The 21,108-nt window shown below is 40.8% G+C and overlaps 4 protein-coding genes across 7 annotated transcripts in view; 1 reads left to right on the top strand and 3 right to left on the bottom strand.

Moving 5' to 3' along the window:
- Positions 1-33: 33 nt before the first annotated feature.
- On the bottom strand, positions 34-1,809 carry LOC143218759 (inositol 2-dehydrogenase). Its single transcript, XM_076444189.1, has 4 exons — positions 1,571-1,809; positions 1,221-1,463; positions 616-997; positions 34-533 (listed from the first exon to the last, which is right to left on the bottom strand). The coding sequence occupies exons 1-4, from the start codon at positions 1,651-1,653 to the stop codon at positions 78-80; spliced, it is 1,164 nt and encodes a 387-aa protein (XP_076300304.1). The 5' UTR covers positions 1,654-1,809; the 3' UTR covers positions 34-77.
- Positions 1,810-2,124: 315 nt separating this feature from the next.
- Positions 2,125-3,885, bottom strand: LOC143218769 (uncharacterized). Of its 2 annotated transcripts, none has more exons than XM_076444210.1 (4): positions 3,744-3,885; positions 2,892-3,139; positions 2,666-2,811; positions 2,125-2,598 (listed from the first exon to the last, which is right to left on the bottom strand). In XM_076444210.1, exons 1-4 carry the CDS (start codon positions 3,805-3,807, stop codon positions 2,460-2,462), a joined length of 597 nt encoding a protein of 198 aa, XP_076300325.1. In that variant the 5' UTR covers positions 3,808-3,885; the 3' UTR covers positions 2,125-2,459. The 2 variants fall into 2 exon arrangements, with proteins under 2 accessions (XP_076300325.1, XP_076300326.1); XM_076444211.1 differs by lacking the exon at positions 3,744-3,885 and adding an exon at positions 3,291-3,441.
- A 424-nt stretch (positions 3,886-4,309) lies between these two features.
- Positions 4,310-11,391, top strand: Echs1 (Enoyl-CoA hydratase, short chain 1). Of its 2 annotated transcripts, none has more exons than XM_076444198.1 (7): positions 4,310-4,449; positions 9,572-9,778; positions 10,355-10,479; positions 10,564-10,768; positions 10,842-10,961; positions 11,031-11,098; positions 11,172-11,391. In XM_076444198.1, exons 1-7 carry the CDS (start codon positions 4,434-4,436, stop codon positions 11,235-11,237), a joined length of 807 nt encoding a protein of 268 aa, XP_076300313.1. In that variant the 5' UTR covers positions 4,310-4,433; the 3' UTR covers positions 11,238-11,391. The 2 variants fall into 2 exon arrangements, with proteins under 2 accessions (XP_076300313.1, XP_076300312.1); XM_076444197.1 differs by lacking the exon at positions 4,310-4,449 and adding an exon at positions 4,490-4,947.
- A 3-nt stretch (positions 11,392-11,394) lies between these two features.
- Positions 11,395-21,108, bottom strand: part of LOC143218767 (uncharacterized) — a 35,943-nt gene continuing 26,229 nt past the window's right edge. For both annotated transcript variants that reach the window (XM_076444205.1, XM_076444206.1), the window contains exons 2-3: positions 13,506-13,991; positions 11,395-12,717 (exon numbers count right to left, since the gene is read on the bottom strand). In XM_076444205.1, the coding sequence (XP_076300320.1) occupies positions 12,527-12,717; positions 13,506-13,968 (654 nt within the window). In that variant the 5' untranslated portion in view covers positions 13,969-13,991 and the 3' untranslated portion in view covers positions 11,395-12,526. The remainder of the gene's footprint in view (positions 12,718-13,505; positions 13,992-21,108) is intronic.

The following is a 21,108-nucleotide window of genomic DNA, read 5'->3' as shown; positions in this document are numbered from 1 at the left end:
GACGATGAGGAGGGGTAAAATGACTAATCAATCTTTCGAATAAAAATTTATTATACATCAAGGTTCTCGATCCCAATTCAAAATTCAGGCATCTCGTCGCTAGACCATTTAATTTCCACGGGCTTGCCAGTCTTGGCAGATTCTTCGCAAGCACTGGCAATCTTGGAGACTGCCAAAGTCTGTTTGGACGTCACGGACATGTCAGTCATGCCAAGGGCAACATCCACGAAGTGGTCCATCTCTCTTTGGTAGGCTTCCATGTACCTGCTGGGGAAAGAGTAATACATGGGAGCTTGCATGGTACCCTGAACACCGCGTTGCACTGTCAGACCGGGAGTGGGACGTTGGTTGTCAACGGTGATCAGTCCCTTGGGGCCGTAAACCTCCAATCGCTGATCATAACCGACGTTGCAGAGGCGGGACACGTCTATCATTGCCTGAGTGCCAGAGGGGAAGTAGAGCATGACCGTCACTGTGTCGTAATCTCCTAAAGCCGCGATCTCTGGGACATGTGCGTGGCCTTGGGCGGTGACCTAACATTTCAGTGTCAATATTAATGTGCGTGCGTAGATGGAAAAGACCGGTAAAATTATTTTATCAGATACCGCTAGTTACCTTGATGGGCAGCTCTCCAAGCATCCAAATCGTCATATCAAAGTCGTGGACCATACAGTCTTGGAAGATGCCGCCAGAGTTCTTCAGGTACTCGATCGGAGGAAGAGGAGAGTCCCTGGAGACTACCTTCATAACGTGAACGTGTCCAACCTCGCCATTCTTCACTCTTTCGTGGGCTGCCGCAAAGCTGGGATCGAAGCGTCTGTTGAAGGCAGCGAACAGAGGTTTGCCAACTTTGTTGGTCAACTCGTAACACTTCAACATGTTCGCACGGTTCTCAGCTACTGGTTTCTCGCAGAAGACAGCCTTCTTGCTTTCCAGAGACCGTTTCGCGATCGTCTCGTGGGTGAACGTGGGGCTGGCGACTATGACTGCGTCCACGCTGGATTCAAAATCATTTTATTACTTGTTTGACAAGTCTGTAACAAGACTTTGCAGAGGTTCATTATTAATTATTGTAATTTCTGAAGAGCTTGCTAAGCTACTGGATCATCAAGACGGCTGAACATAATTTTAATGGACCACAGTGGATGTTTGTAAGTACTACTTCTGTTTCCGACATAAAGTACTATCGAAATAAAATTGTGAACGTCTTAAATACTCACTTAGGGTCCTGGTAGACTTTGTTGGCCTGTTTGCTGTTGAGGAACGTGACATCGTCCAAGTGCCAGTAGTCCCTGAGCTTGGACCACTTGCTCTCATTGTCTTCGACGATGTACATCAGCTTCATACGAGGATTGGACATGATGCTGTTCAGGTGAATGGTTCCGGCACGACCTATCCCGAAGATGGCGACTCGTAATTGTGGTTGACGAGCATCTTTCTTCAGCATGACGCTCTCTATGTACCTATGTTGACAGAATCATTTCAGGATTTTGGAAACGAACGCGAAGCTACATGACGAAGAATCAATGAGAAGACGATCCCAGAGTATGAGAATTGAAGTTATACTCACTTGTTGTACATGTAGTCTTCTGTGGGTGGTGTCGGATTCATTCTGGTGTATGGAGAAGCTTCCCTGAATTTTGCGGTTGCCATGTTGCTGGAGTAACTACTATAAACAAACAATACGGTCCAGCTCCTATGCAAATCGGGATTGAGTTTGCCAATTCCTTGAGAAAATGATCTTATATACCAATTAGTCGGTCAGCTAGGTGGGGATGGATCTCTGATAATCAACGGTGACGTAAATTTTACATATTTTGTAGGGTTTAGTAGCTGAGACCATTTCTGATTTGTCGAAGCGGCGTCTTCCGTTGACTCTTCGTCTCTCTGCCAGTACTACACACTTGTTTATCGATTTGTTGTCTTCTTGACTTGTTGTCAACAAAGGCTAATTAGGGTCATGTCGAATGGAAAGTTTCCACATTGTAATCTCAATTAAAATACGCTAGAGATAACATTGTCGTTATTGAAACAGGATTAGTTAATCTACCTGGGTCTATCTCGAGCTGTGAATGATTCTACATTCACGTTGCTTAAAACTACTATAACTCTACAAGTCCACATTGATTTCATTCGCTTAAAAAATTTGTTAAGTTTCCAAATTCGCATAATTTGAAAAATAAGTGCATATTGTCGGCGTTCGTGGATTTTTCTTTCATCTTCGGAATGATACAGGGATGCGATACCTCCATATCTTCCACAGTACGAGCATATTATAAACATAAACAGTATCAACACATTTATATAATTACTGCAGCGCGAGCCTGGAATATTACCATGTGCGATGTTGTTATCGGTTTACACTTTACACTGTGTCGCAAACCACGAGCTCCCTTAGTCGTTCTCAGTAATTGTTCAATAAAATTGAAACCATTTCGACGATCAAGCAAACTTTATTGTCATAATTCATCATTGATTTTGGGAATTGAGTTGGGCATGTAGAACACTCGATCGCTGTTGCTCTCCACGTAGGCTGCCCTCTTACTCTCATCTCTGCCTGGATCTGGATCCACCAGTGATATACTCGATCTCACTTCCCTGAAAAATAATCTTTATAATTCCCATTCGTAAAATCCTGATTAATCTTGTATGAAAAATTATTTGCCTCTCGTCAGATTCTTTCAACTCGGCAGACACGATTATGTTCCTGGGCTTGGAGAAATCGCATTCCAGAATGAACGCTGCGTCACCTGGAGTAATTAGCTCGTCGTCGTGCTGCATCACCAGGATGTTCTTGTACCTATTGTCTTCCTGGATTGACAGGATTGTTTAAAATCACTTCCAGATAGTCTAATTTCATTCCCAGTTATAGTTGAATATTTACTACTTACATTTTCTGTATGGCACTCGTTGAACGGGATATTTATGGTGAAATTACCGCCACGAGCTGGGTCCAGGAAGCAAGGAGGTTTCTTAGAATAGAAGCTGCCTTGAGTATATATCACTCCCTCGAAATCTTCAGCTGTTTTAAGGCTCACTACCATCTTCTCAGCCCCGCAACGCAGGTTCACCTGGTCGAAACCACCCGTGGACGCTCCGATTTGCATATCCTTGGACAGATCCTGCTGCCATATCTCCTCTACGGTTTTCGAACATTTTTATCATAAATTATTTTATGCATTTATCGCAACGACGAACAGGTGTAATTTAAAACAGTAAAACCATTAGAGGAATTTAAAAATATTATTTTCAGCCTATTAAATATATTAAGGAAGAAAATAAATTTTTACATTTCGCTCGAGTTTGTTGCAATTCTGGTAAAAACATTTTATTCTGCATAAAGATCCGCTACCGATATTTTGCTACATCTTTGATTATTATTTGTACGGAGTACACGTTGCTTTGTTGGGGGTCGCGAACTCTGATAAAACTGAAAAGGTTGTTATTCTAAGTCGTCCAAATGATAACTGGCAACCGGTGACCAGCCAGTCGATTGTATTTAAACATTCTGCGTTTGCAAGCAGCGTTTCCGTTATTTTTGTTCGAGAAATTCTAGGCGAGAGAGTTAACACAATTTGCGGGGGAGTTTGAAGTGTATAATTATTGAAAATTTGAGTCGGAGAATATATTTTTAATCTTGAAAAGATGTGTTTCATTCAATTAGTGGGATTGGTTCAGTGGTGTATCGTAGTTTACCAGGATTCAGGATATCTTGTTGGTGTCGTGTTTTATTTTTTATTTACCAGCCACAGGTTGCTCGATCATGAGCGCTGAAAGGATCAGGATGAAGCACAGCGACGACATCATCACGTAAAACGATTCAGACGAACGACCATGAACTGACAGTGACCATACATGACATTGGGAGCCGCCCCCCTATTACCTGTTCCATTTTGGATCCCACTTTCTCGTTCCTAATTCTCCAGCATTCACCTAATTTGCATTTCTCGACCGTTATCCTTAGTGGAATAAAATATACATCAAAGAACTTCATCTATTTATTCTCCATTTTATGAACTGTTCATTTTGTTAGTGCTCTTAAAAATCCGTAATTAATTAGTAGCCTAAAGAGTACCGGTATTGTACATCTCAGGACGAGGTCATTGACCCCGAACGTGTAAAAATGTTACGGCTTACGAAATCTGCATCATTGCATTTTTCAGACATTTTTCACACATCTGTTTACTCCTTCGGTTTTCTGCAAGTTTATTTGTTGTGCGTCGCTATGCGGATTGTTTTTAAACGCCAAATTACGAGTTACGCAACTGCGAATAATTTTGTTGGGGCGCAGGGTTTCTGGAAATTTAGACACACCACTGACTTCAGTTGACTGGTGGAAACTGGAGACCATGAATTCATGGTGGAGAAGTGGAGACGTTCCTACTTTATTACATTTACATCAATGCTGAGATGTTGTGCAAAATTTCACGCGCATGCGCGGCCAAAACGGTGGCGTATCTAAATTTATTACGATTATGAGGTAGCAGAGCCCTGAGTAGTTTATATATTGGCGGGAATGTACCGAAACAATCTGTTCCGGACAAGAAGACTCCAGGACGTGTCCTACGAGTTACAAATTATTTACAAATACACATGTTATACATTCATTTTTCACGATCAAATCATAACAATTTTTAAAAATTTTACGGGGTGATCGAGGTACCCAATTTTATCGAGAATTTTACTTTACTGACGCTAGAAATCGTCGCGCATGCGCGTGAAAACCATGCAAAATCCCATCTCTGATTGGTAGGCGATGGCGATTAGGCTATCATTCTTTGCTGTTCTTCGCCGAACTCGTTCAACGTTACTAGCGATTGCCGGTACTACCACGGTCCAACCATAAAGGAATCATGGCAACTCGTGTCGGTCAATTTCTGTTCGCCAAAACTCTGCAGGCTGGAAGAAATCCGCAACAATTCGCTACCAATGTTAGATACTATTGTTGTGAGTACTGATTGTCACGTGTTTATTAGACAAGTGCTTATTTACTATGTATTTAAAATTATGGTTGATCTGAATCTGTGAGAAATGATATGCCAGTTTTTGTCTCTGGATCAACATGTTCGCTGCTTGTACAGTTTCTAATTGGGTCTTATGAAAGTCAAATTGATTTTGTGCATGCCCACGTTATTTATTATTATACATTATTTGAAAATGTACGATGTTCGGAGAATTTTTTCGTGACTGCGTAATTTTACATATTGTAATTATTGATCACTGTCGTTAACGTAAATGCAGGTAGCGAACGTGTTAAAAATTTTACGCTTTGCACAATTTCAAAATCCTCGACTTTCAACTAATTTTTGTTTTTTATCTATTGGGAGTGTACGTGAAAAAATTGCAAGACAAGTGTAAGACAAGTGTATGTAAACAATATTTTATTAGGACCTTTCGATAGGCTATTCGACAGAAGAATGGCGTTGCCTTTGCCTACGAAGCTTTGGCCGATTGTCTTTTTACAAATTCGCGATATTCTTCTTGTCATACATTCATTTGGCGAGTTTGTGATCGTCATTTCGCCAAAGGACATTCGCGGGAGCCAATGGTCACTCACGTATACACACACACACACACACCCAGATACAGTTAACCACGGTATGTAATATTCGGACACTTTTAAAAGAACGATAACTTCTTTAATATCAGATCATACGATTTGGATTTTTTTGAGAAGCTGGAACAATTAATTTTGAAAAAATGGGAATTGATCGGAATTACAAAGAAAATAATAAAAACTGTTGTTTACAACTTTTTTATGTAGGCCAATATTGAAAATTTAAAAACTACATTTTGTAAACTTTTTGTCAATTATACATATTCTGAAAATTTCATAAAAATTGGTAGATGCTAAAATCCTTAGATTTATTTCAATTATAAGCTGAAAATCGTGATTGCAATTTTCTCCGTCTTTAAAAGTTTGTAGCTTATTGCAAAGTTGACCGATTTTTATGAAATTTTCAGAATATGAGTGACACAGATCTATAGAATGTATTTTTAAAATTTCCAATATAGTTGTAACAAAAACTTTTAGTATTTTCCACTAGTATTACCAGCTGCAATTTCTTAAAAAAAATTTTCAATACATAGTAAGCTAATTGCTCTACTTCTTAAAAAATAAGTCGTATAATCAGCCATTCAAAATGTTATCGTCCTTTTAAAGTACATCCTTATCAAATACATGCCTCCGGGTCTCTATCCTACACTTTATTTTCGTCTAGAATACATTTAACTTTACTGTAATATTATATATTCATGGTTACCCCAATCACCTGATAACGATCTAAAAAGGTGTGCTACTTCATTCCTTATAGTGGTTATCAATTTTTGCATAGATTATGTAATCGCTGTTCAAAGTACAGTAACGATAGCTTATGGTGAAGATAACAAAATACAACCGTTTTTAAAGAAATATATTTTTCCACAGGTCATATGTTAAGAATTACGAACTGATCAAGGTAGAAACAACAAGCGAGAAGAAGAATGTGTTGGTTTGATTACTCTCTGGATAGGCCGAAAGTACTGAATGCTCTGCGATAATTTTTTTTTTTTTTTAGTTTTAGGGCGGTGGGGAAATGCGATTACGCACACCCCCCTAAGGTGGAAGTGGAAGTCGGGAGGTAGTGTGGGGCTCGACACGGTTTCCGAGAAAAGGACCGTGCCATACCCACTAAAACCCCACCGCCCAGGGGTTCAGCCCGCCTCCTCTTTGCCTGACATCCCTATTTTTCGCATTGCGCCCGTGATGTTGTGGTTGACGTCTCCCATTCGGGTTTCCCCTGGTCCCTATGGACTTATCCTCTTCCGTAATCGGCCATTCCTGACCTAGCTCCGACCTTGGAACAGTGATGCCCAGAATCGTGGGACTTGGGACGTTCCCCTTCGCAGGCTCAGTCGGCTGGGCCCCCCACTCTGACGTACAATCAGTTCCTTACGTTGCTTCTACTACGAACAAGCTACACAGAAGAGTACCTCTAGCCTGTCCGTGTGAGCTGCCTATTCGACTCGATGCATTCCCTCGAAATTCACATTTTACCGGAGTTCCGAATGCGTGAGTCGCAATCTGCAGGAACTTTTGATCTAGAAAAGATATCGCAGCTAAATTTGGACTAAATTTTTTTCTAAAAACCCGAGTTTAATGATCTATCCTGAAATATGTTTTGTATTTTTTAAATAATTTGTTTTGTCGCCGGAAATCAAACGCGCTACAGAAATCTGGAGTCCAGATTCCAACTCACGCATTCGAAAATTCGGTAAATCGTGAATTTCGAAGGAACGCATCGAGTCGAAGAGGCAACTCACTCGGATAGACTAGAGATACGCTTGTGTGTAGTGCGTGCACAGTAGAAGCAACGTATGAAGCTGATGGTACGTCAGAGTGGGGGGAACGAGTCGCTTGAACCAGCGGAGGGGAACGTCCCACGTCCCACGATTCTGGCATCGCTGATCCTACACTCGGCCATTCCTGACCTAGCTCCGAAGCATTCGCAGCATCATCCACGTTACAAATTCGCATTGTTCGCGTCATTCTCGTTCATTTCATTCTCGGACATTTCATTTTCGTCATACATCGAGTCTTCTATCGCGATGTTCAACATTTCCGGAACCGCTTCGCTTTCGATCGACGATCTCAACGACAATTTAAATTTTCCCATCAGTACGTCTCGCCCTAATAATGCCGATACTTTGAACGTGTCTTCCTTCACTACAAGTATCGGAACGTTTTCCTCAACTTTGTCGTACAGACTAACCCGAGCTTCAATCATCCCTACAATTTGAATCGGCGCTTTATTAACTCCCATATAACTTACTTTACTCGCGTCAACCGGAAGAACTTCTTCCTCACCTACAAATCTTTCCTTGATCATGCTAACCGGACTTCCTGTATCTAACTGCGTGTCTAAATTTAGTACCCGCCGTATTTTCGCATTATCTAATTCAAAAATGACAATCTCACGACATTCCTCCTTCTTCGCTGGTTCCTCGTAGACGTACGTCACCTCTGGTTGTATCGTCTCGTTCTCCACCTTCGGCTTCCTGTTCCGCTGGTTCTCTGGACAATCTCTCGCCTGATGCCCCATTTTGAAGTAGTAGAAGCAGACTTCTTTCTCGCTGTCTCTCAATATGTGTCCGTAACCATTACAATTATAACACCTTACTGGTTCTCTTTCGTCCCTTCTCTCGGTTTTCACGTCCATCTTTCGTACTTTATTCTCCTGCCTAAAACTCGCTCTCACATCACCTCTTCCTTCTGTCTCCAGAGTGATTCCTTTGAACACCTCCAACAATTCCGCTTTCCTCTTAATTTGCAGCATCTTCGCCTGATTCCTCAAACTTCGTTGTGGGATGCCCTCGATGACGAACTCCAAAACCTCCTCCTCGTTGTCCAGGGGTACACGATTTGCCAGGATCGTCTTGTCGTAGAAATAGTTTTCGAAAGTCTCGGTGTGTTGCCACGTCCGACTCTCGAATTCTTTCTTCCGTACGAGTTTCGTTGGGCGGTGATCGCAAAATTTTCTCATTTCTTCCAGCAATTCGTCTAGGCTTACATCGCGGTATTCTGCCCGCGAATGAAACCACGCTGCCGCTTTGCCTTTCAGCTTCGTCGTCATTAATAGTTGGCCCATGTGGTCGCTCAAGTCGAATACTCTCACTACATGTCTGATTTGTCTCTCCCATTCAACGGAATCGGCTCCTTCACTGAACTCGGCGGGTGAGTCGCCGATCGTCTTGAAGCTGACGTTTTCCATGGACAATTCTCTTTCTCGTTCTAAAATGTCGATTCTCGCGGCCAATAATTCGTGTTCCTTCCGTACGAGTTCCAACTCCTGCCGTGCAATTTTGTAATTCTGACTGATGTTGCTCGTCGTTCGCCTTATCGTTTGGCACGACGATTCCCTCTTCTTCCATCCATCGTCCGTCAGGATCTGCTTCCATATTCTTCGTTCTGAAAATTTCCTTCTCCTTTGAACATTTCCGCACTTCGTTACTTTACTTCGCTTACAAAATATTAACCGAATCACGCCTGTTGGACGTATTCGTCAGTTGTTACGGTAAAAATTTGATTTCCAATATTTGAACTTTACTTTACTTGCGCCGACTCGATCCCAATTCTGATTTGTGAGAGAGGAAAATGCCCGAGGAGGATTAGACAATATTTTATTAGGACCTTTCGATAGGCTGCTCGACAGAAGAATGAGCCCTCTCCGTACGGCATTGCCTACGAAGCCTCGGCCGATCGTCTTTTTACAAACCCGCGATATTCTTCTTGTTAACGGACATTCACACACGATCGTCATTTCGCCACACGCACCCACATCCCCGTCTCTGTACTACACAAGTTTATTTTCGTCTGGAATACATTTAAAACTTTACTGTAATATTATATATTTATGGCTTCCTTTATTGCCTGATAAAGATCTGCAAAGGGTCGTTACCTCATTTCTTATACTGGTTATCAATTTTTGCATACGTTATGTAATTGCTGTGCAAAGTACAATAACGATAGTTTGTGGCTTATGGCGAAGATAACAAGATACAACCGTCTTTAAAGAAATATATTTTTCCACAGGTCATATTAAGAATTACGAGCTGATCAAGGTGGAAACAACAGGCGAGAAGAAGAATGTTGGTTTGATTACTCTGAATAGACCGAAAGCATTGAATGCTCTCTGCGATGACTTGATGATGGAGATAAACCAAGCTGTGTCTAAGTTCGACGGAGATGACAGCGTCGGTGCTATTGTTATTACTGGAAGCGAGAAGGCTTTCGCTGCTGGTGGGTTTTACTAAACGCAAAGCTCTTCTTTGAATTATTATAGGGTAAATGTACCTGTTACTGCTGAACAATTAATATTTTGTGTATTTCAAATTCTAATCTGCAGTAATGGGTACGCAGTAATTGGTACAAGGCTCTTCTTCGTCCAGAGTAACACGTACAAAATGTTATCAATTTTATTTTTCAATATCTTCTTCCAATGTAGTAGGCTTGAGGGTCACCAATTTTATTTTGTATTCAGAACACATCGTTTTTCCATAAACTGCTTTACTGCTTACACATATTATTGTTTCATGATAAATTAGGAAATTTCGATTTGGAAATTAGTATAATTTTGAAAAATCTATGCTACATGGTTAAACACTTTTTAATGGAACCTTCAATAGCAATAGCAATTTTCATTGTGCACTAACAAGTCACCCTCAATAACGTCATCTAACAGTTTCATTTAAGATTGTAAAATTTCTGTGCTTTCTTTTGGTACAGCACATTTTGAAAATCCTATCAATAGGCTTTTGGTAGGTAAAGTGTTAAAATAACAGTACAGTTACCCTAACATTCATTTGAATCGTTCAGGTGCTGATATCAAGGAGATGCAGAACAATACCTACCCCCAAACGATGAAGGGAAATTTCCTGAGCACCTGGGATGCAGTTAGCAGGGTTACGAAGCCTGTGATTGCTGCTGTGAATGGTTACGCTGTATGTTTAATATCGATTAATTGAAACATTTGGGAACTGTTTTGTATAAATGCTGAAAACTTGATCGATGTTTTTATTATGCAGTTAGGTGGTGGCTGTGAATTAGCAATGATGTGTGACATCATCTATGCTGGTGACAAAGCCAAATTTGGACAACCAGAAATCGCTATTGGCACGATCCCTGGAGCTGGTGGCACTCAGAGATTGACTAGAGCGATCGGCAAGAGCAAAGCCATGGAATTAGTACTTTCAGGGGTCCAGATAACTGCAGAGGAGGCTGAGAAGAGCGGTCAGTATGTTACCATAATTAAAAAGTATCTTTAGAAGTATATATATAATTAAAAAGAACTATTTAATTCCAGGACTTGTCAGCAAAGTTGTTCCTGCTGACAAGTTAGTTGCTGAGGCAGTCAAATTGGGTGAAAAAATTGCCTCTCATTCTCAATTAATCGTTGCCATGGCTAAGGAGTCTGTCAATACTGGTAAATGATTTATTTCACCATTGATGCGATTTTTGAATCATTTTCTAACATTCTAATGTTTTTATCCAGCCTACGAAACTACCTTGAGAGAGGGTCTTCACTTCGAGAAGAGAATGTTCCACGGTACTTTTGCTACGGTAAGAACTAATTCGTGATATGCCCCATGAAGCAATTTACGTATTCGTTAATTAACATTGTAAATTTCTTTAGGGTGATCGGAAAGAGGGCATGACTGCATTCATCGAGAAAAGACCACCGAACTTCAAGAACCAATAAATTGTTAACTCTCGTTGGAGTATGATGAATTAATCCTATTTTTTTACTGCTTTTTATATCTACGATTATATACACTTGTTATCGAGAAAAATATTTTATGTAAATAATAAAACGTCAATTAATTACAGAATCTTTTCCACGGAAAGAACGAGAACAGTTTTTCGAGATGAACTTTTATTCAACTATCTTTACATTGATGTGGTTTACGTATGATACATTTACAGTTAGCATTGCAGTTGATACACCAGGTGAATGATTATTGTTAACAGTTATAGTTACGGTGATCCTGTTGAAGCGTTCTGGAGTGAACAGTAGGAACAATGGAATTTATGACAACATGTACAATAATAAATATCAACTTTTACAATGCACGATAAACTTGTAGAATCGCCATAGCATTCTCAGACGAACATTATTTCTTTTTCTTCGTTACAACTTGGGAGTATAAAAAAGCTGTTCTCGATCCATCGAGAACAGGATTTTCTTGGTCGAATAAATCATTCGAAACTCTGTATACAAATGATCAAAATCGAATAATTCACAGATATCTGGGCAGTATCAAATTTGCTTTGTTCTTCGATCGTTTGTAAAATCTGCTGACTAGCTAACACTAACAATGTACAGGTATGACGAAAGGGTTGTGTGCACATTCAACGTTTTCGTAAAATTACTCCCCTCGAATTTCCTCGTCCTTAGAATTACGAAAAGAAAAGAAGACTCGAACTAACTATATGTATACTTACAGACTAAATATATTGTATACTAGGTATGTATTCGCTGCTTCTCTTAAGGGAATGTTCTGGTCCAGATTTTCCTTGAAACCAATATTTCTCAAATATTGTATTCATGTTCTAGCCCAAAAATCAAAATAGCTCCAGACTAGGACAACCCCTTAATTATTGATTAAGTACACACATACGAAAAGTCCTTGGGAAGCTTCCGGGTGTCGTTGTATTTACAAAAAAATCCGTCTAAAAATTCGTAGAAATCGCTTGCTAAAAAACGCCGTCCGAAAGAATTCGAAAAATATGATATGCTTCTGATTTTTGATTATCTTTTGTTGTGCGATGTTGAATCGATGTTTGGTCCTTCTGAATATATATAGACTAAACCGGAAGTTCCTCGGGACCAACGAAAGAATACGGGAAGTGCGCTGTTCACACGGTACAACTCGGTTTCCTCTTCTTTTATGTATATCACAGTTGCAAGCTCTGCTCGAATAACGAAGTTGGTACAGTTATGGAAACGGGAATAGAAAGTGTTGGTTAGCCGTCTCTTCAGAGGACGATTTACCGCTTGTTGCGGTTCTTCATCGTGAAACGTCTCCAGAAGTTGCCGCTCTTCTTTGACGGTGTTGCCACTGGTGTGTCGTAGGGGTAGCTTGACTCTTCATCGGTGTCTTGTGCGCTAGGCGTCTCCCTCGTTGGCGAACCACCGTGTCCTGAATCCCTGTCACCGTCTGCCACGTTCTTCTCTAAACCTGCAATCGTTAATTTGTGTTAAACCTTCGGCATTCGTCGTTTTACTCATTTTGAGTCTCTGTGGACCCCTCATCTCTTTCTTCCTTCTCTTTTAAACATCTCGTACAAAACTACCCCGAAAACTTTGCTCTCATTAATGTACATTATTACATTATCTTTAATGAACATTAATATATGTAATGTATAATATTCATTAATATATGTCTAACGTGCTGAAACCACCCAGAAAATTAAATCAGACACGACTGAAGCTACCAATGGCATCTTGCCAGCTATGAGAGTGTGATTCCCACCCCTCTCATTTTTCCCTCTCTTTTATTCAACACCCCCACGTCTTCACCCACCCTCAAGCAAAATTAGCTACCCTGAAAACTTTGCTCTCTTCAAAATACATTATTGATATAGTCTCCACAACATTTCGACAGTTCCTAAATGTATCCTAGACCCCAGACACCACATCTAACGTGCTGAAACCACCCAGAAACTGAAATCTCGAAGTTATTACTGGCATCTTGCCAGCTATCAGAGTGTGGTTTAATTTAAACCCCCTCTCCTCTCTTTCTTCCCTCTCTTTTCAACACCCTACGACATCACCCACCCTCATGCAAAATTAACTAGCTTGAAGACTTTCCTCTCTTCAGCATACATTAATTTATACATGTATAATAGACCCCAGACACCATGTCTAATGTAGTGAAACCACCCAAAAACTCAAATCAGACGCGATTGAGGCTACCTAGTGGCATCTTGCCAGGTACCAGAGTGTGATTCACTGTGATTTGCCCACCTCCAGCACGTAGCATGTCCAGGAAAGTGTTTTCCGCGTTGCCACGCGTGCGTCCCTGCTTCTGCGAGGGTGTACCGAAGCTCAGGCTCTGAATATTGATCTCGGCCTTGAGCTGTTCCGGCGGTATGTCGTCCACGCGGAACTCGTTCGGGTCTTCGACGAACGCCTGCTGAAGATCGCGCATGATCTTCTTACGGATCGTCTTCTTCATGGACAGGTGTCTCTCCAGGTGTTTCACGTCGCTCTCCGTCAAGGTTTTGCTGTTGTCACGGCGACGGGACTTCTTCTTCTTGCTGTTCTTCGGGCTCTCTTCTTCACCAGACGTAGAACCGACCGACACCGCGCTGTCGTGACCGGCTGCTTTCTCTTCAGCTTGCAAACGGGTGTTTTCCCATTTGCTGCCGAACCCGAAGATATCCCTCAGGTGAGGGATGTTCCGGTCCGCTGTCTGTTGCCTCGCCATTTTCTTGATCGATGCTCGAGTCCCTGCAACCAAAAGATTTACAATTTCAACATTTTCATCGCTGTGGAAAATGTTAACCGATTGATCTGAGCGATAATATTTTATGAAAAGAGCAAACCTATGCGAAAATCGTTGGCATGTATATGAAAAATGTAAAAGAAATTATTGTGTCACCTCGCAAATATTTCTAACAATGATCTAACTCTGTTTTACTTGCAGACAGCTAGCGCAATTCTAAATGGACACCGATCTGTGCCAATGTGTGTGAACGAGGCAGTCTCACTCCATCGGTGAGCAGCAGATAAAGCAACTGATAACGTTGCTGATTACCATCCACGCTATAAAACCCCAGATAAAAAAATGCTATTTTATATACATTTTTTGTATACACTAGATAAGTATGACAGCAGAAAGGTTAATAATACTTCAGATAATATTTCATAAACCGACGGACACTTTTGTCCTTTTAATAAAATTGAACACTGTTTGTCGTAACGCTGCCACAGCCTCTCCTTTTCCAGAGACGAGATCTGAGGATGTAAAAGAAAAACAAACGCGTTCACCGGTCCCGAGTGTCGTCGACTGGTTACGACATTACAGTCTAACGGTTTCATCGTCGATGGTGAATGTTTTACTTTTTTCCGTTTTGTTTTCTTACGGCTTCACGGGATCCGGTCGGGCCACTCGATTTCTTCCCGACCGATTAAAAGGTCCGCTGGAAAAGGAAACGTGCACGGTGAATGCATTACGTCGCGATTTGTATTTACGGACAGGGACGCGACTTGCCCATTGCGGGCCCTATGCAATTTTCTCGCTCCTCTTTTGGGCCCCATAAACATCACAGACAATCCTCTTCCTGTCGTCTATTCTGTACATTTGTTGCTCTGCCCGCCGGACTCGAATACTTTCTGGGCCGCAAAACATCTGTTCGTGGACCCCGAATATTCGATACGTGGGTCCTACAAGTAGTTCAAAGTTCCAATATTTTTCGGTGAATTCCAAAAGAAATTCTAGGTCCCAATTTATTTTTAGTGGGCCTTGGAACCTGGTGGAAGGCCCCAATATTTTTTGCGGGCTGTACAAGTAGTCAAAGTCCCAATATTTGTAATGCGTCTTGAAAAGCGGTGAAAGGATCCAATATTTTTGATGATCCCCAAGAGCAATTGAAGATCCCAATATTTTTAGTGGGCCTTGAAACCTGGTGGAAAGCCCCAATATTTTTCTTGTGGCGCCCAAAAGCAATCCAAGGTGCAAATGTATATTTGATTCAACTCTAAAACAGTGTGAAGTTCCTAATATTTATTTGTGGGCCCGAGGACTTGTTCAGTCCCCTAATCGGAGTTCCTGAGGCCCATATAGTGGTCCGTGCGATGACTATTGCGCATGTCGGCACTGTTTACAGTAACGGGAACGTGTTTCGCGTTAAGGTAGCCGCGCTCCTCACAGTCGTGCAATTTAACGGCGCCTGGGAAACCGCACACGCACACACCATCTAATTATTAGGTGCAACAGGTTACCCGTTTCAACGATATGCACTTTTATTTTTTCTTTTCTCGGCAATTTACTCGCACACGTTCTACCGATGGCTCGAGATAATACACTTACCCACGTGGCACTGCCTAAATAGATAAATCTGCCTACTAATAAATTCGACCCATATATGGAGTAGTTATAAATTACACGATGATGGCACGCATCTGGTTTTAAGCACAACTAGCATAATTAATTATCCCGGCGGGCTTTCCGTAAAATAATACTTCCTGCGAGTCAGGTATGCGGAAGTGGAAAGTTTAGTAGCGTTATCAATTATTTTAACGCAGCGCCGTTATGCTGTGCGTTATATTAATTGTACGATGAGGTAAATTTTTACACTTTCCTCGTTTCTATATTCTTATGCGAACATTATTTATTTTATTCCATATATTGTTGAATATCATGACTGTATACAACCAATTTTATTATCAGATGTTTTGAAAAACCATTAGTCCTGGAATTTTGAGTATTTCGACTCGAAAAAATTCCATCGCCTGGTCCAAACGACAGAAAACAAGTGTGCAAAATTCCAACACAAAGCAACCGTCCGATTTCTTGAAAAAAATTCCCAAAATGAAGCTCTAAATTGGAAGAGAAAATATTCATTGCAAACTTTTTCTATTAAAACTCCATGAAGAGGTCAGACACACTCGACTAACAAATACCGTGTGTTTTTTTTCAGCGGCTAGGAAGACGGACAGGATGCAGAGAATGGCAAAGGCAGTTAGTCTCCGGGGTGCAGCGCGCCTACGCTTGCATATTAAAATGCACCGGTGCACAGTCGCGCGCGCGCGAGCGTGCACGCCGTGTTCCATCGTGGGCCGCGCGCGTTCGATGGAAAAAGAACACTTCCAGAGTATAAATAAAGCGGTTTCTCACGGGACGCAGATGGAAAGTGCGCCGAGGGAAACGTGGGCGAGATTTCGCGTTATCGATCGACGGATCATGCTCCGCAGGCCCACGCCGGATCGCGTAACTGCCGCTGTGCTTTTATCGGCGTACAATAACCCGCTCCCCGCCGTTTTTATTAATGCTCCAATAACGATCCGGCCGCCTCAGTCTAGTTGTTCTTCGGGCAGAACCATAATCTCCTGTTCTCCGTGCCTTGCCTCTGATCCCTAGTGGATCCTGAGCCGAACCTATTGATCCTTCGTGCTCGTCATTTTCTTCACTGCCGGTGTTAACTGTACATCCATCGGACCGGATGACCCACTTTGCGTTTTATTGTTAAAAACATCATTTCAGTGAGGTGATTGGCCTTTGATGAATTTATTTTATTAATAGGCGACCGTCATCAGAAGGCGTTATTGCATTAGAATGTCGATTTTTATGCAGAATCGTATGCATTAATTGTAAGAGGAAAAAGAGAAAATTAATTACAATGCAGCGGCTGTTCATTGCAATCGATGCGCAAGGTTTTTATTCCTCATAAAGATTCGCAGACCATTTGTGAAATAAAAATAACACAAATGGTTCAGTAAAATCAGAATTGTATATATCGTATTAATTGCAAGAATGAGGAGCCACATGTAAAAACAGGAAAATTAATAACAATGCAGCTCCTGTTCCTTGCAATCAAAATGCACAAGGTTTTTATTCTTCATAAAGATTCGCAGACCATTTGTGAAATAAAAATATCGCAAATGGTTCAATAAAATCAGAATTGTACATATTGTAGTAATTGCAAGAATGAGGAGCCACATGTAAAAACAAGAAAATTAATAACAACGCAGCTCCTGTTCCTTGCAATCGATGCACACGATTTGTATTCTTCATAAAAATTCGCAGACCATTTGTGAAATAGAAATAACCAAAATGGTTCGATAAAATCAATTCCGAATAACACAGTTCAATGGAATGTAAATTGTGGCTAGTTTGAAATAAGTCAGGACCTCAGTCAGGACCTCGGAGGTCTATTTGCGAGATAGCATCAGTGGAGAACACGTTTATTCGGAATAAAATCAGAGAGGACAGTGCTGATAGGATAGGGAAACAATGGAGCCGGAGAATGAAATACACAGTGGATAATATAAAAGGGCCTGGCATAGAAGGACGAAGATGTATGCTGTTCTATCGAGTCAGCACAAAGTGGAGCACCGATTGGGTCCATCACACGAGTCCATCGGCTCTCCATTAGCGGGTTGCTCGGACAATAGCAAACGCGACAGAGTCTAGCTCGAGTACACTTTCATGGGCCTATTGAGGCATCGAGGACTTTGGTATCCGATCGAAAGTACACATGGAGAGCGAGATAGAGGGAGAGAGGTGTACCGAGGCCGGCGTACCGAATCGATAAAGTGATTTCCATAGCTTTTGCAACGAACGAACGAACGAACAGTGTATAACGTTGGGTGCATAGCTCTCTCGGCCGGTGGCGAGTTGGTTGCCAGGCAGCCAGTTTCGCCCAGGTAAAACCGCTTCTCTCTCTCTCTCTCTTGTTTCCTTCTCTTCTCTCTCTTCTCTCTCTCTTTCTCTTTAGTATCGCGTCCCGGTCCCGATACAAACGCTATATTACGCTTCTATTGACGTTTGATATCGCAGAGCGGTGAGGAGCGGTGCGGAGCGGCGGCGCACCGGCACGCTAACTCTTTTCACAGAGGCTGGGGAACCAGTTCCCATACTGACACAGAAAACCCTGTTTAAACGAGACCGGCCAATTACTTATTCACGGACCGATATTGCGACGTTCTCCGTCTCTCTTTCGCGCTCTCTTCTTTCGAGCTGTTTCGTTACTGTTCGGAACCAATGGTCGCTGAACTGGCGAGCATAATGAGCACTGCTGTCAGCAAGAATTTACTTCTGATCTGCTCAGAGATGCAATAGAAATATTTCGAAGCCCGGCGAGAATGTCGGAATGTATTTTTGGGGAGTTTGTGGGACAGATTGCTCTTTGGAGAATGGTTTTCTTTTTATTGGCTGGAGTCGCGGAAAGAGCCCTCAAAGATAGGGTTGGAAACACTAGATTTGTGTCTGCTGTTATCCTCAATAAAAATGTTCGCCATTCTTAAAAGGGTGTTCGGATTTTAACACAATTTACAGGGTAGATAGTTCATAAAAAAATAGCGAATACCTGTTTTTTTTTATTGTCCAAAGTTCACGTTTAAGGGTCGAAAACAACCCTCAAAGATAGGGGTTGGAAACACTGCATTCGTATCTGTGCATAGTTGCATTGGCATAGGGTTTTTATTTCTAACTAAAAATACATCTCAGTCATCCCAATATTTTAGAAAAATAATGTTCGAACATTTTTTTCGCGGATGCAAAACATTTCTGCCAGCAGTATTGCATTTATTAGAGCAAACATGTAACTCAGTCAGGCAGCTATCAATTTTGACCTTGAGATAACAAAAGTAAAACCATATATGTTCAGGAGATTAACGTAATCTCGAGAAGCTAGTGTAACAAGAATTAACGAGAATTTGAAGTATTCATGAATTTTTACGAGTTGAAAAGATGACTGAACTTAGGCTCTGATTCATAGGCACTAATGAGAGCATGTGATTGCATACTTAGTAATTTATTGATTGCAAGAATGAACAACTTTTATTCATTGATACCAGTTCAGTGTTAGCTAATAACTTCCAGGAAGGTATAATATAACGGAGTTTCCTTTTACGTGTTTCATAGAAACTGAGGAAAAAGCGTTTTATAATCTGCTGTAATATTATACATTGAGCAACGATTATGAAACGCCGCGAGTACGAGGGAAATTTCTCTTTCCAAAATACAGTGCAATTTTTCTTAAAGCTAGTTGCAAGCTATAGAGCAGCTCGTTCTACGATTATGTGGTCCAAAATAAGATTGGATTCCGGTTCGATGACGGTACTATGACGCGATTAATAACCGTGATCATAAATTATTGGGTGGCCTGATACGCTCTGCTGCCTTGGCAGATGAGCCTAACCGCTAAAATAATTATAGCAAAAATTCTGATTGCCTCTCGCTACATTCTTGACAGTTCAGTTACATATTTTATCTTCTGACGAGTGCTCCGAATATTTTGTGCATTTGAAATTACTGTTAAAATTAACAGTGCCTTGAAAATTAAAAGAATTGAAACTGAGAGATCCCTCACTACGTTTTTGACACTAGAGTTCCATATTTTATCTTCTGATTGCTCTAAATATTTTGTGCATTTGAAATTAATATGATAATTAACAGTGCCTTGAAAATTAAAAGAATTGAAACTGAAAGATCTCTCACTACGTTTTTGATACTCAAGTTTCATATTTCATTTTGTAATTGCTCTAAATATTTTGTGCATTTGAAATTAATATAAAAATTAACAGTGCCTTGAAAATTAAAAGAATTGAAACTGAGAGATCTCTTACTACATTTTTGACACTCGAGTTCCATATTTTATCTTCTGATTGCTCCGAATATTTTATACGTTTGAAATTAATGTTAAAATTAGCAGTGCCTTGAAAATTAAAAAATTGAAACTGAAAGATCTCTCACTACGTTTTTGACACTCGAGTTCCATATTTTATCTTCTGATTGCTCCGAATATTTTATGCATTTGAAATTAATGTTAAAATTAACAGTGCCTTAAAAATTGAAACTCAAAGATTCACAGTTTATTAATGACATACAGATGCTACACAATCATTAATTAAATATATTGTAATGAAATATCTATTGACGACACTTGCAACAGCCTCCCCAAGGAGGACGTCTCTCATTTTAATAATTGCCCTAAGTCATGCAGTTTCAATGATCCCGGCGATAACGAAATAAAACAAGGACTCGTTGAAGCAACATCCTCGGTGGATTACACGATCCTTATTCATGATCCCGCGGTTAGGTGCTCGCCCCGGCATTTTTAATTAACGGACGCGCAGAGTAACACTATCAATTAGACGGATTAAAGCAGGCGAATTTATTCCTGCCGAGGACCACACAAAAACGATCATTAATTAACTCTAGAGGGAACGAGAAGGAAAATTACCGAACAATATTACGAATGAGAAATAAAGAAAAACGTGCCGAGTAGCGGACGGCCTCGAAAATATACAGCGCATGATGAAGCAACGTGTAAATGAAGAAAGGTGGAAACGTCGAAAGATTCGAGCGATTACTATAACTGTAGAGGGGAGTACACACATATACATGTAAGTACATGCTGCTCGAGTCATTAGCAGGCAATCACACCCAAATTGGTGATTATCTTCGGCACGTGATTACACTGATTAATCACAATTACTAGACCTTCGTGGCCAGGCTTATCGTCGAGCTACTCTCGTTAGGCTGCGCCGCGTATTTATCAAAGTTACACGGTGATATCATCAATTATTATTCTCGTTAAATTCACCTTACATACTGACCTGGAACCAGAGTTGCGCTAGTTCGAACACATTCTAATTGAATGATGTAATTGAATTACTTTGTAATGTGCGGATGTTTATGCATTTTCCAATTTTTGTAGACGAACTTTAAGAAAGTGGAATGAAATAAAATTCTATTTTTCATGGGAACAGCCAGTGTAGATCTAAAAGAAATCAAAATTCTACGAAATTCTATCGAATTTTATATTGTAGCCTTTTTTGAACATTGTCGTAAGTCATAGATGCATCAAGATCCGCAATCTAGTAATTATAATTCGTGAAG

Source organism: Lasioglossum baleicum, chromosome 20 (genome assembly GCF_051020765.1).
Source record: "Lasioglossum baleicum chromosome 20, iyLasBale1, whole genome shotgun sequence".
Classification (NCBI taxonomy): Eukaryota; Metazoa; Arthropoda; class Insecta; order Hymenoptera; family Halictidae; genus Lasioglossum; species Lasioglossum baleicum.
This window is presented reverse-complemented; position numbering and strand designations above follow the sequence as displayed.

Excerpts from the sequence above, each read along its gene's own strand:
- Echs1 (XM_076444197.1), top strand. The coding sequence starts at position 4,854 with ATGGCAACTCGTGTCGGTCAATTTCTGTTCGCCAAAACTCTGCAGGCT. Across the intron at positions 4,948-9,571 it reads CAATGTTAGATACTATTGTT|GTCATATTAAGAATTACGAG; the intron begins GTGAGTACTGAT and ends ATTTTTCCACAG. Across the intron at positions 10,480-10,563 it reads CTGCTGTGAATGGTTACGCT|TTAGGTGGTGGCTGTGAATT; the intron begins GTATGTTTAATA and ends TTTATTATGCAG.
- LOC143218769 (XM_076444210.1), bottom strand. The coding sequence starts at position 3,807 with ATGATGTCGTCGCTGTGCTTCATCCTGATCCTTTCAGCGCTCATGATC. Across the intron at positions 3,140-3,743 it reads GATCGAGCAACCTGTGGCTG|AGGAGATATGGCAGCAGGAT; the intron begins GTAAATAAAAAA and ends CGAAAACCGTAG. Across the intron at positions 2,599-2,665 it reads TTGAAAGAATCTGACGAGAG|GGAAGTGAGATCGAGTATAT; the intron begins GCAAATAATTTT and ends ATTATTTTTCAG.
- LOC143218759 (XM_076444189.1), bottom strand. The coding sequence starts at position 1,653 with ATGGCAACCGCAAAATTCAGGGAAGCTTCTCCATACACCAGAATGAAT. Across the intron at positions 1,464-1,570 it reads GAAGACTACATGTACAACAA|GTACATAGAGAGCGTCATGC; the intron begins GTGAGTATAACT and ends CTGTCAACATAG. Across the intron at positions 998-1,220 it reads AAAGTCTACCAGGACCCTAA|CGTGGACGCAGTCATAGTCG; the intron begins GTGAGTATTTAA and ends TTTTGAATCCAG.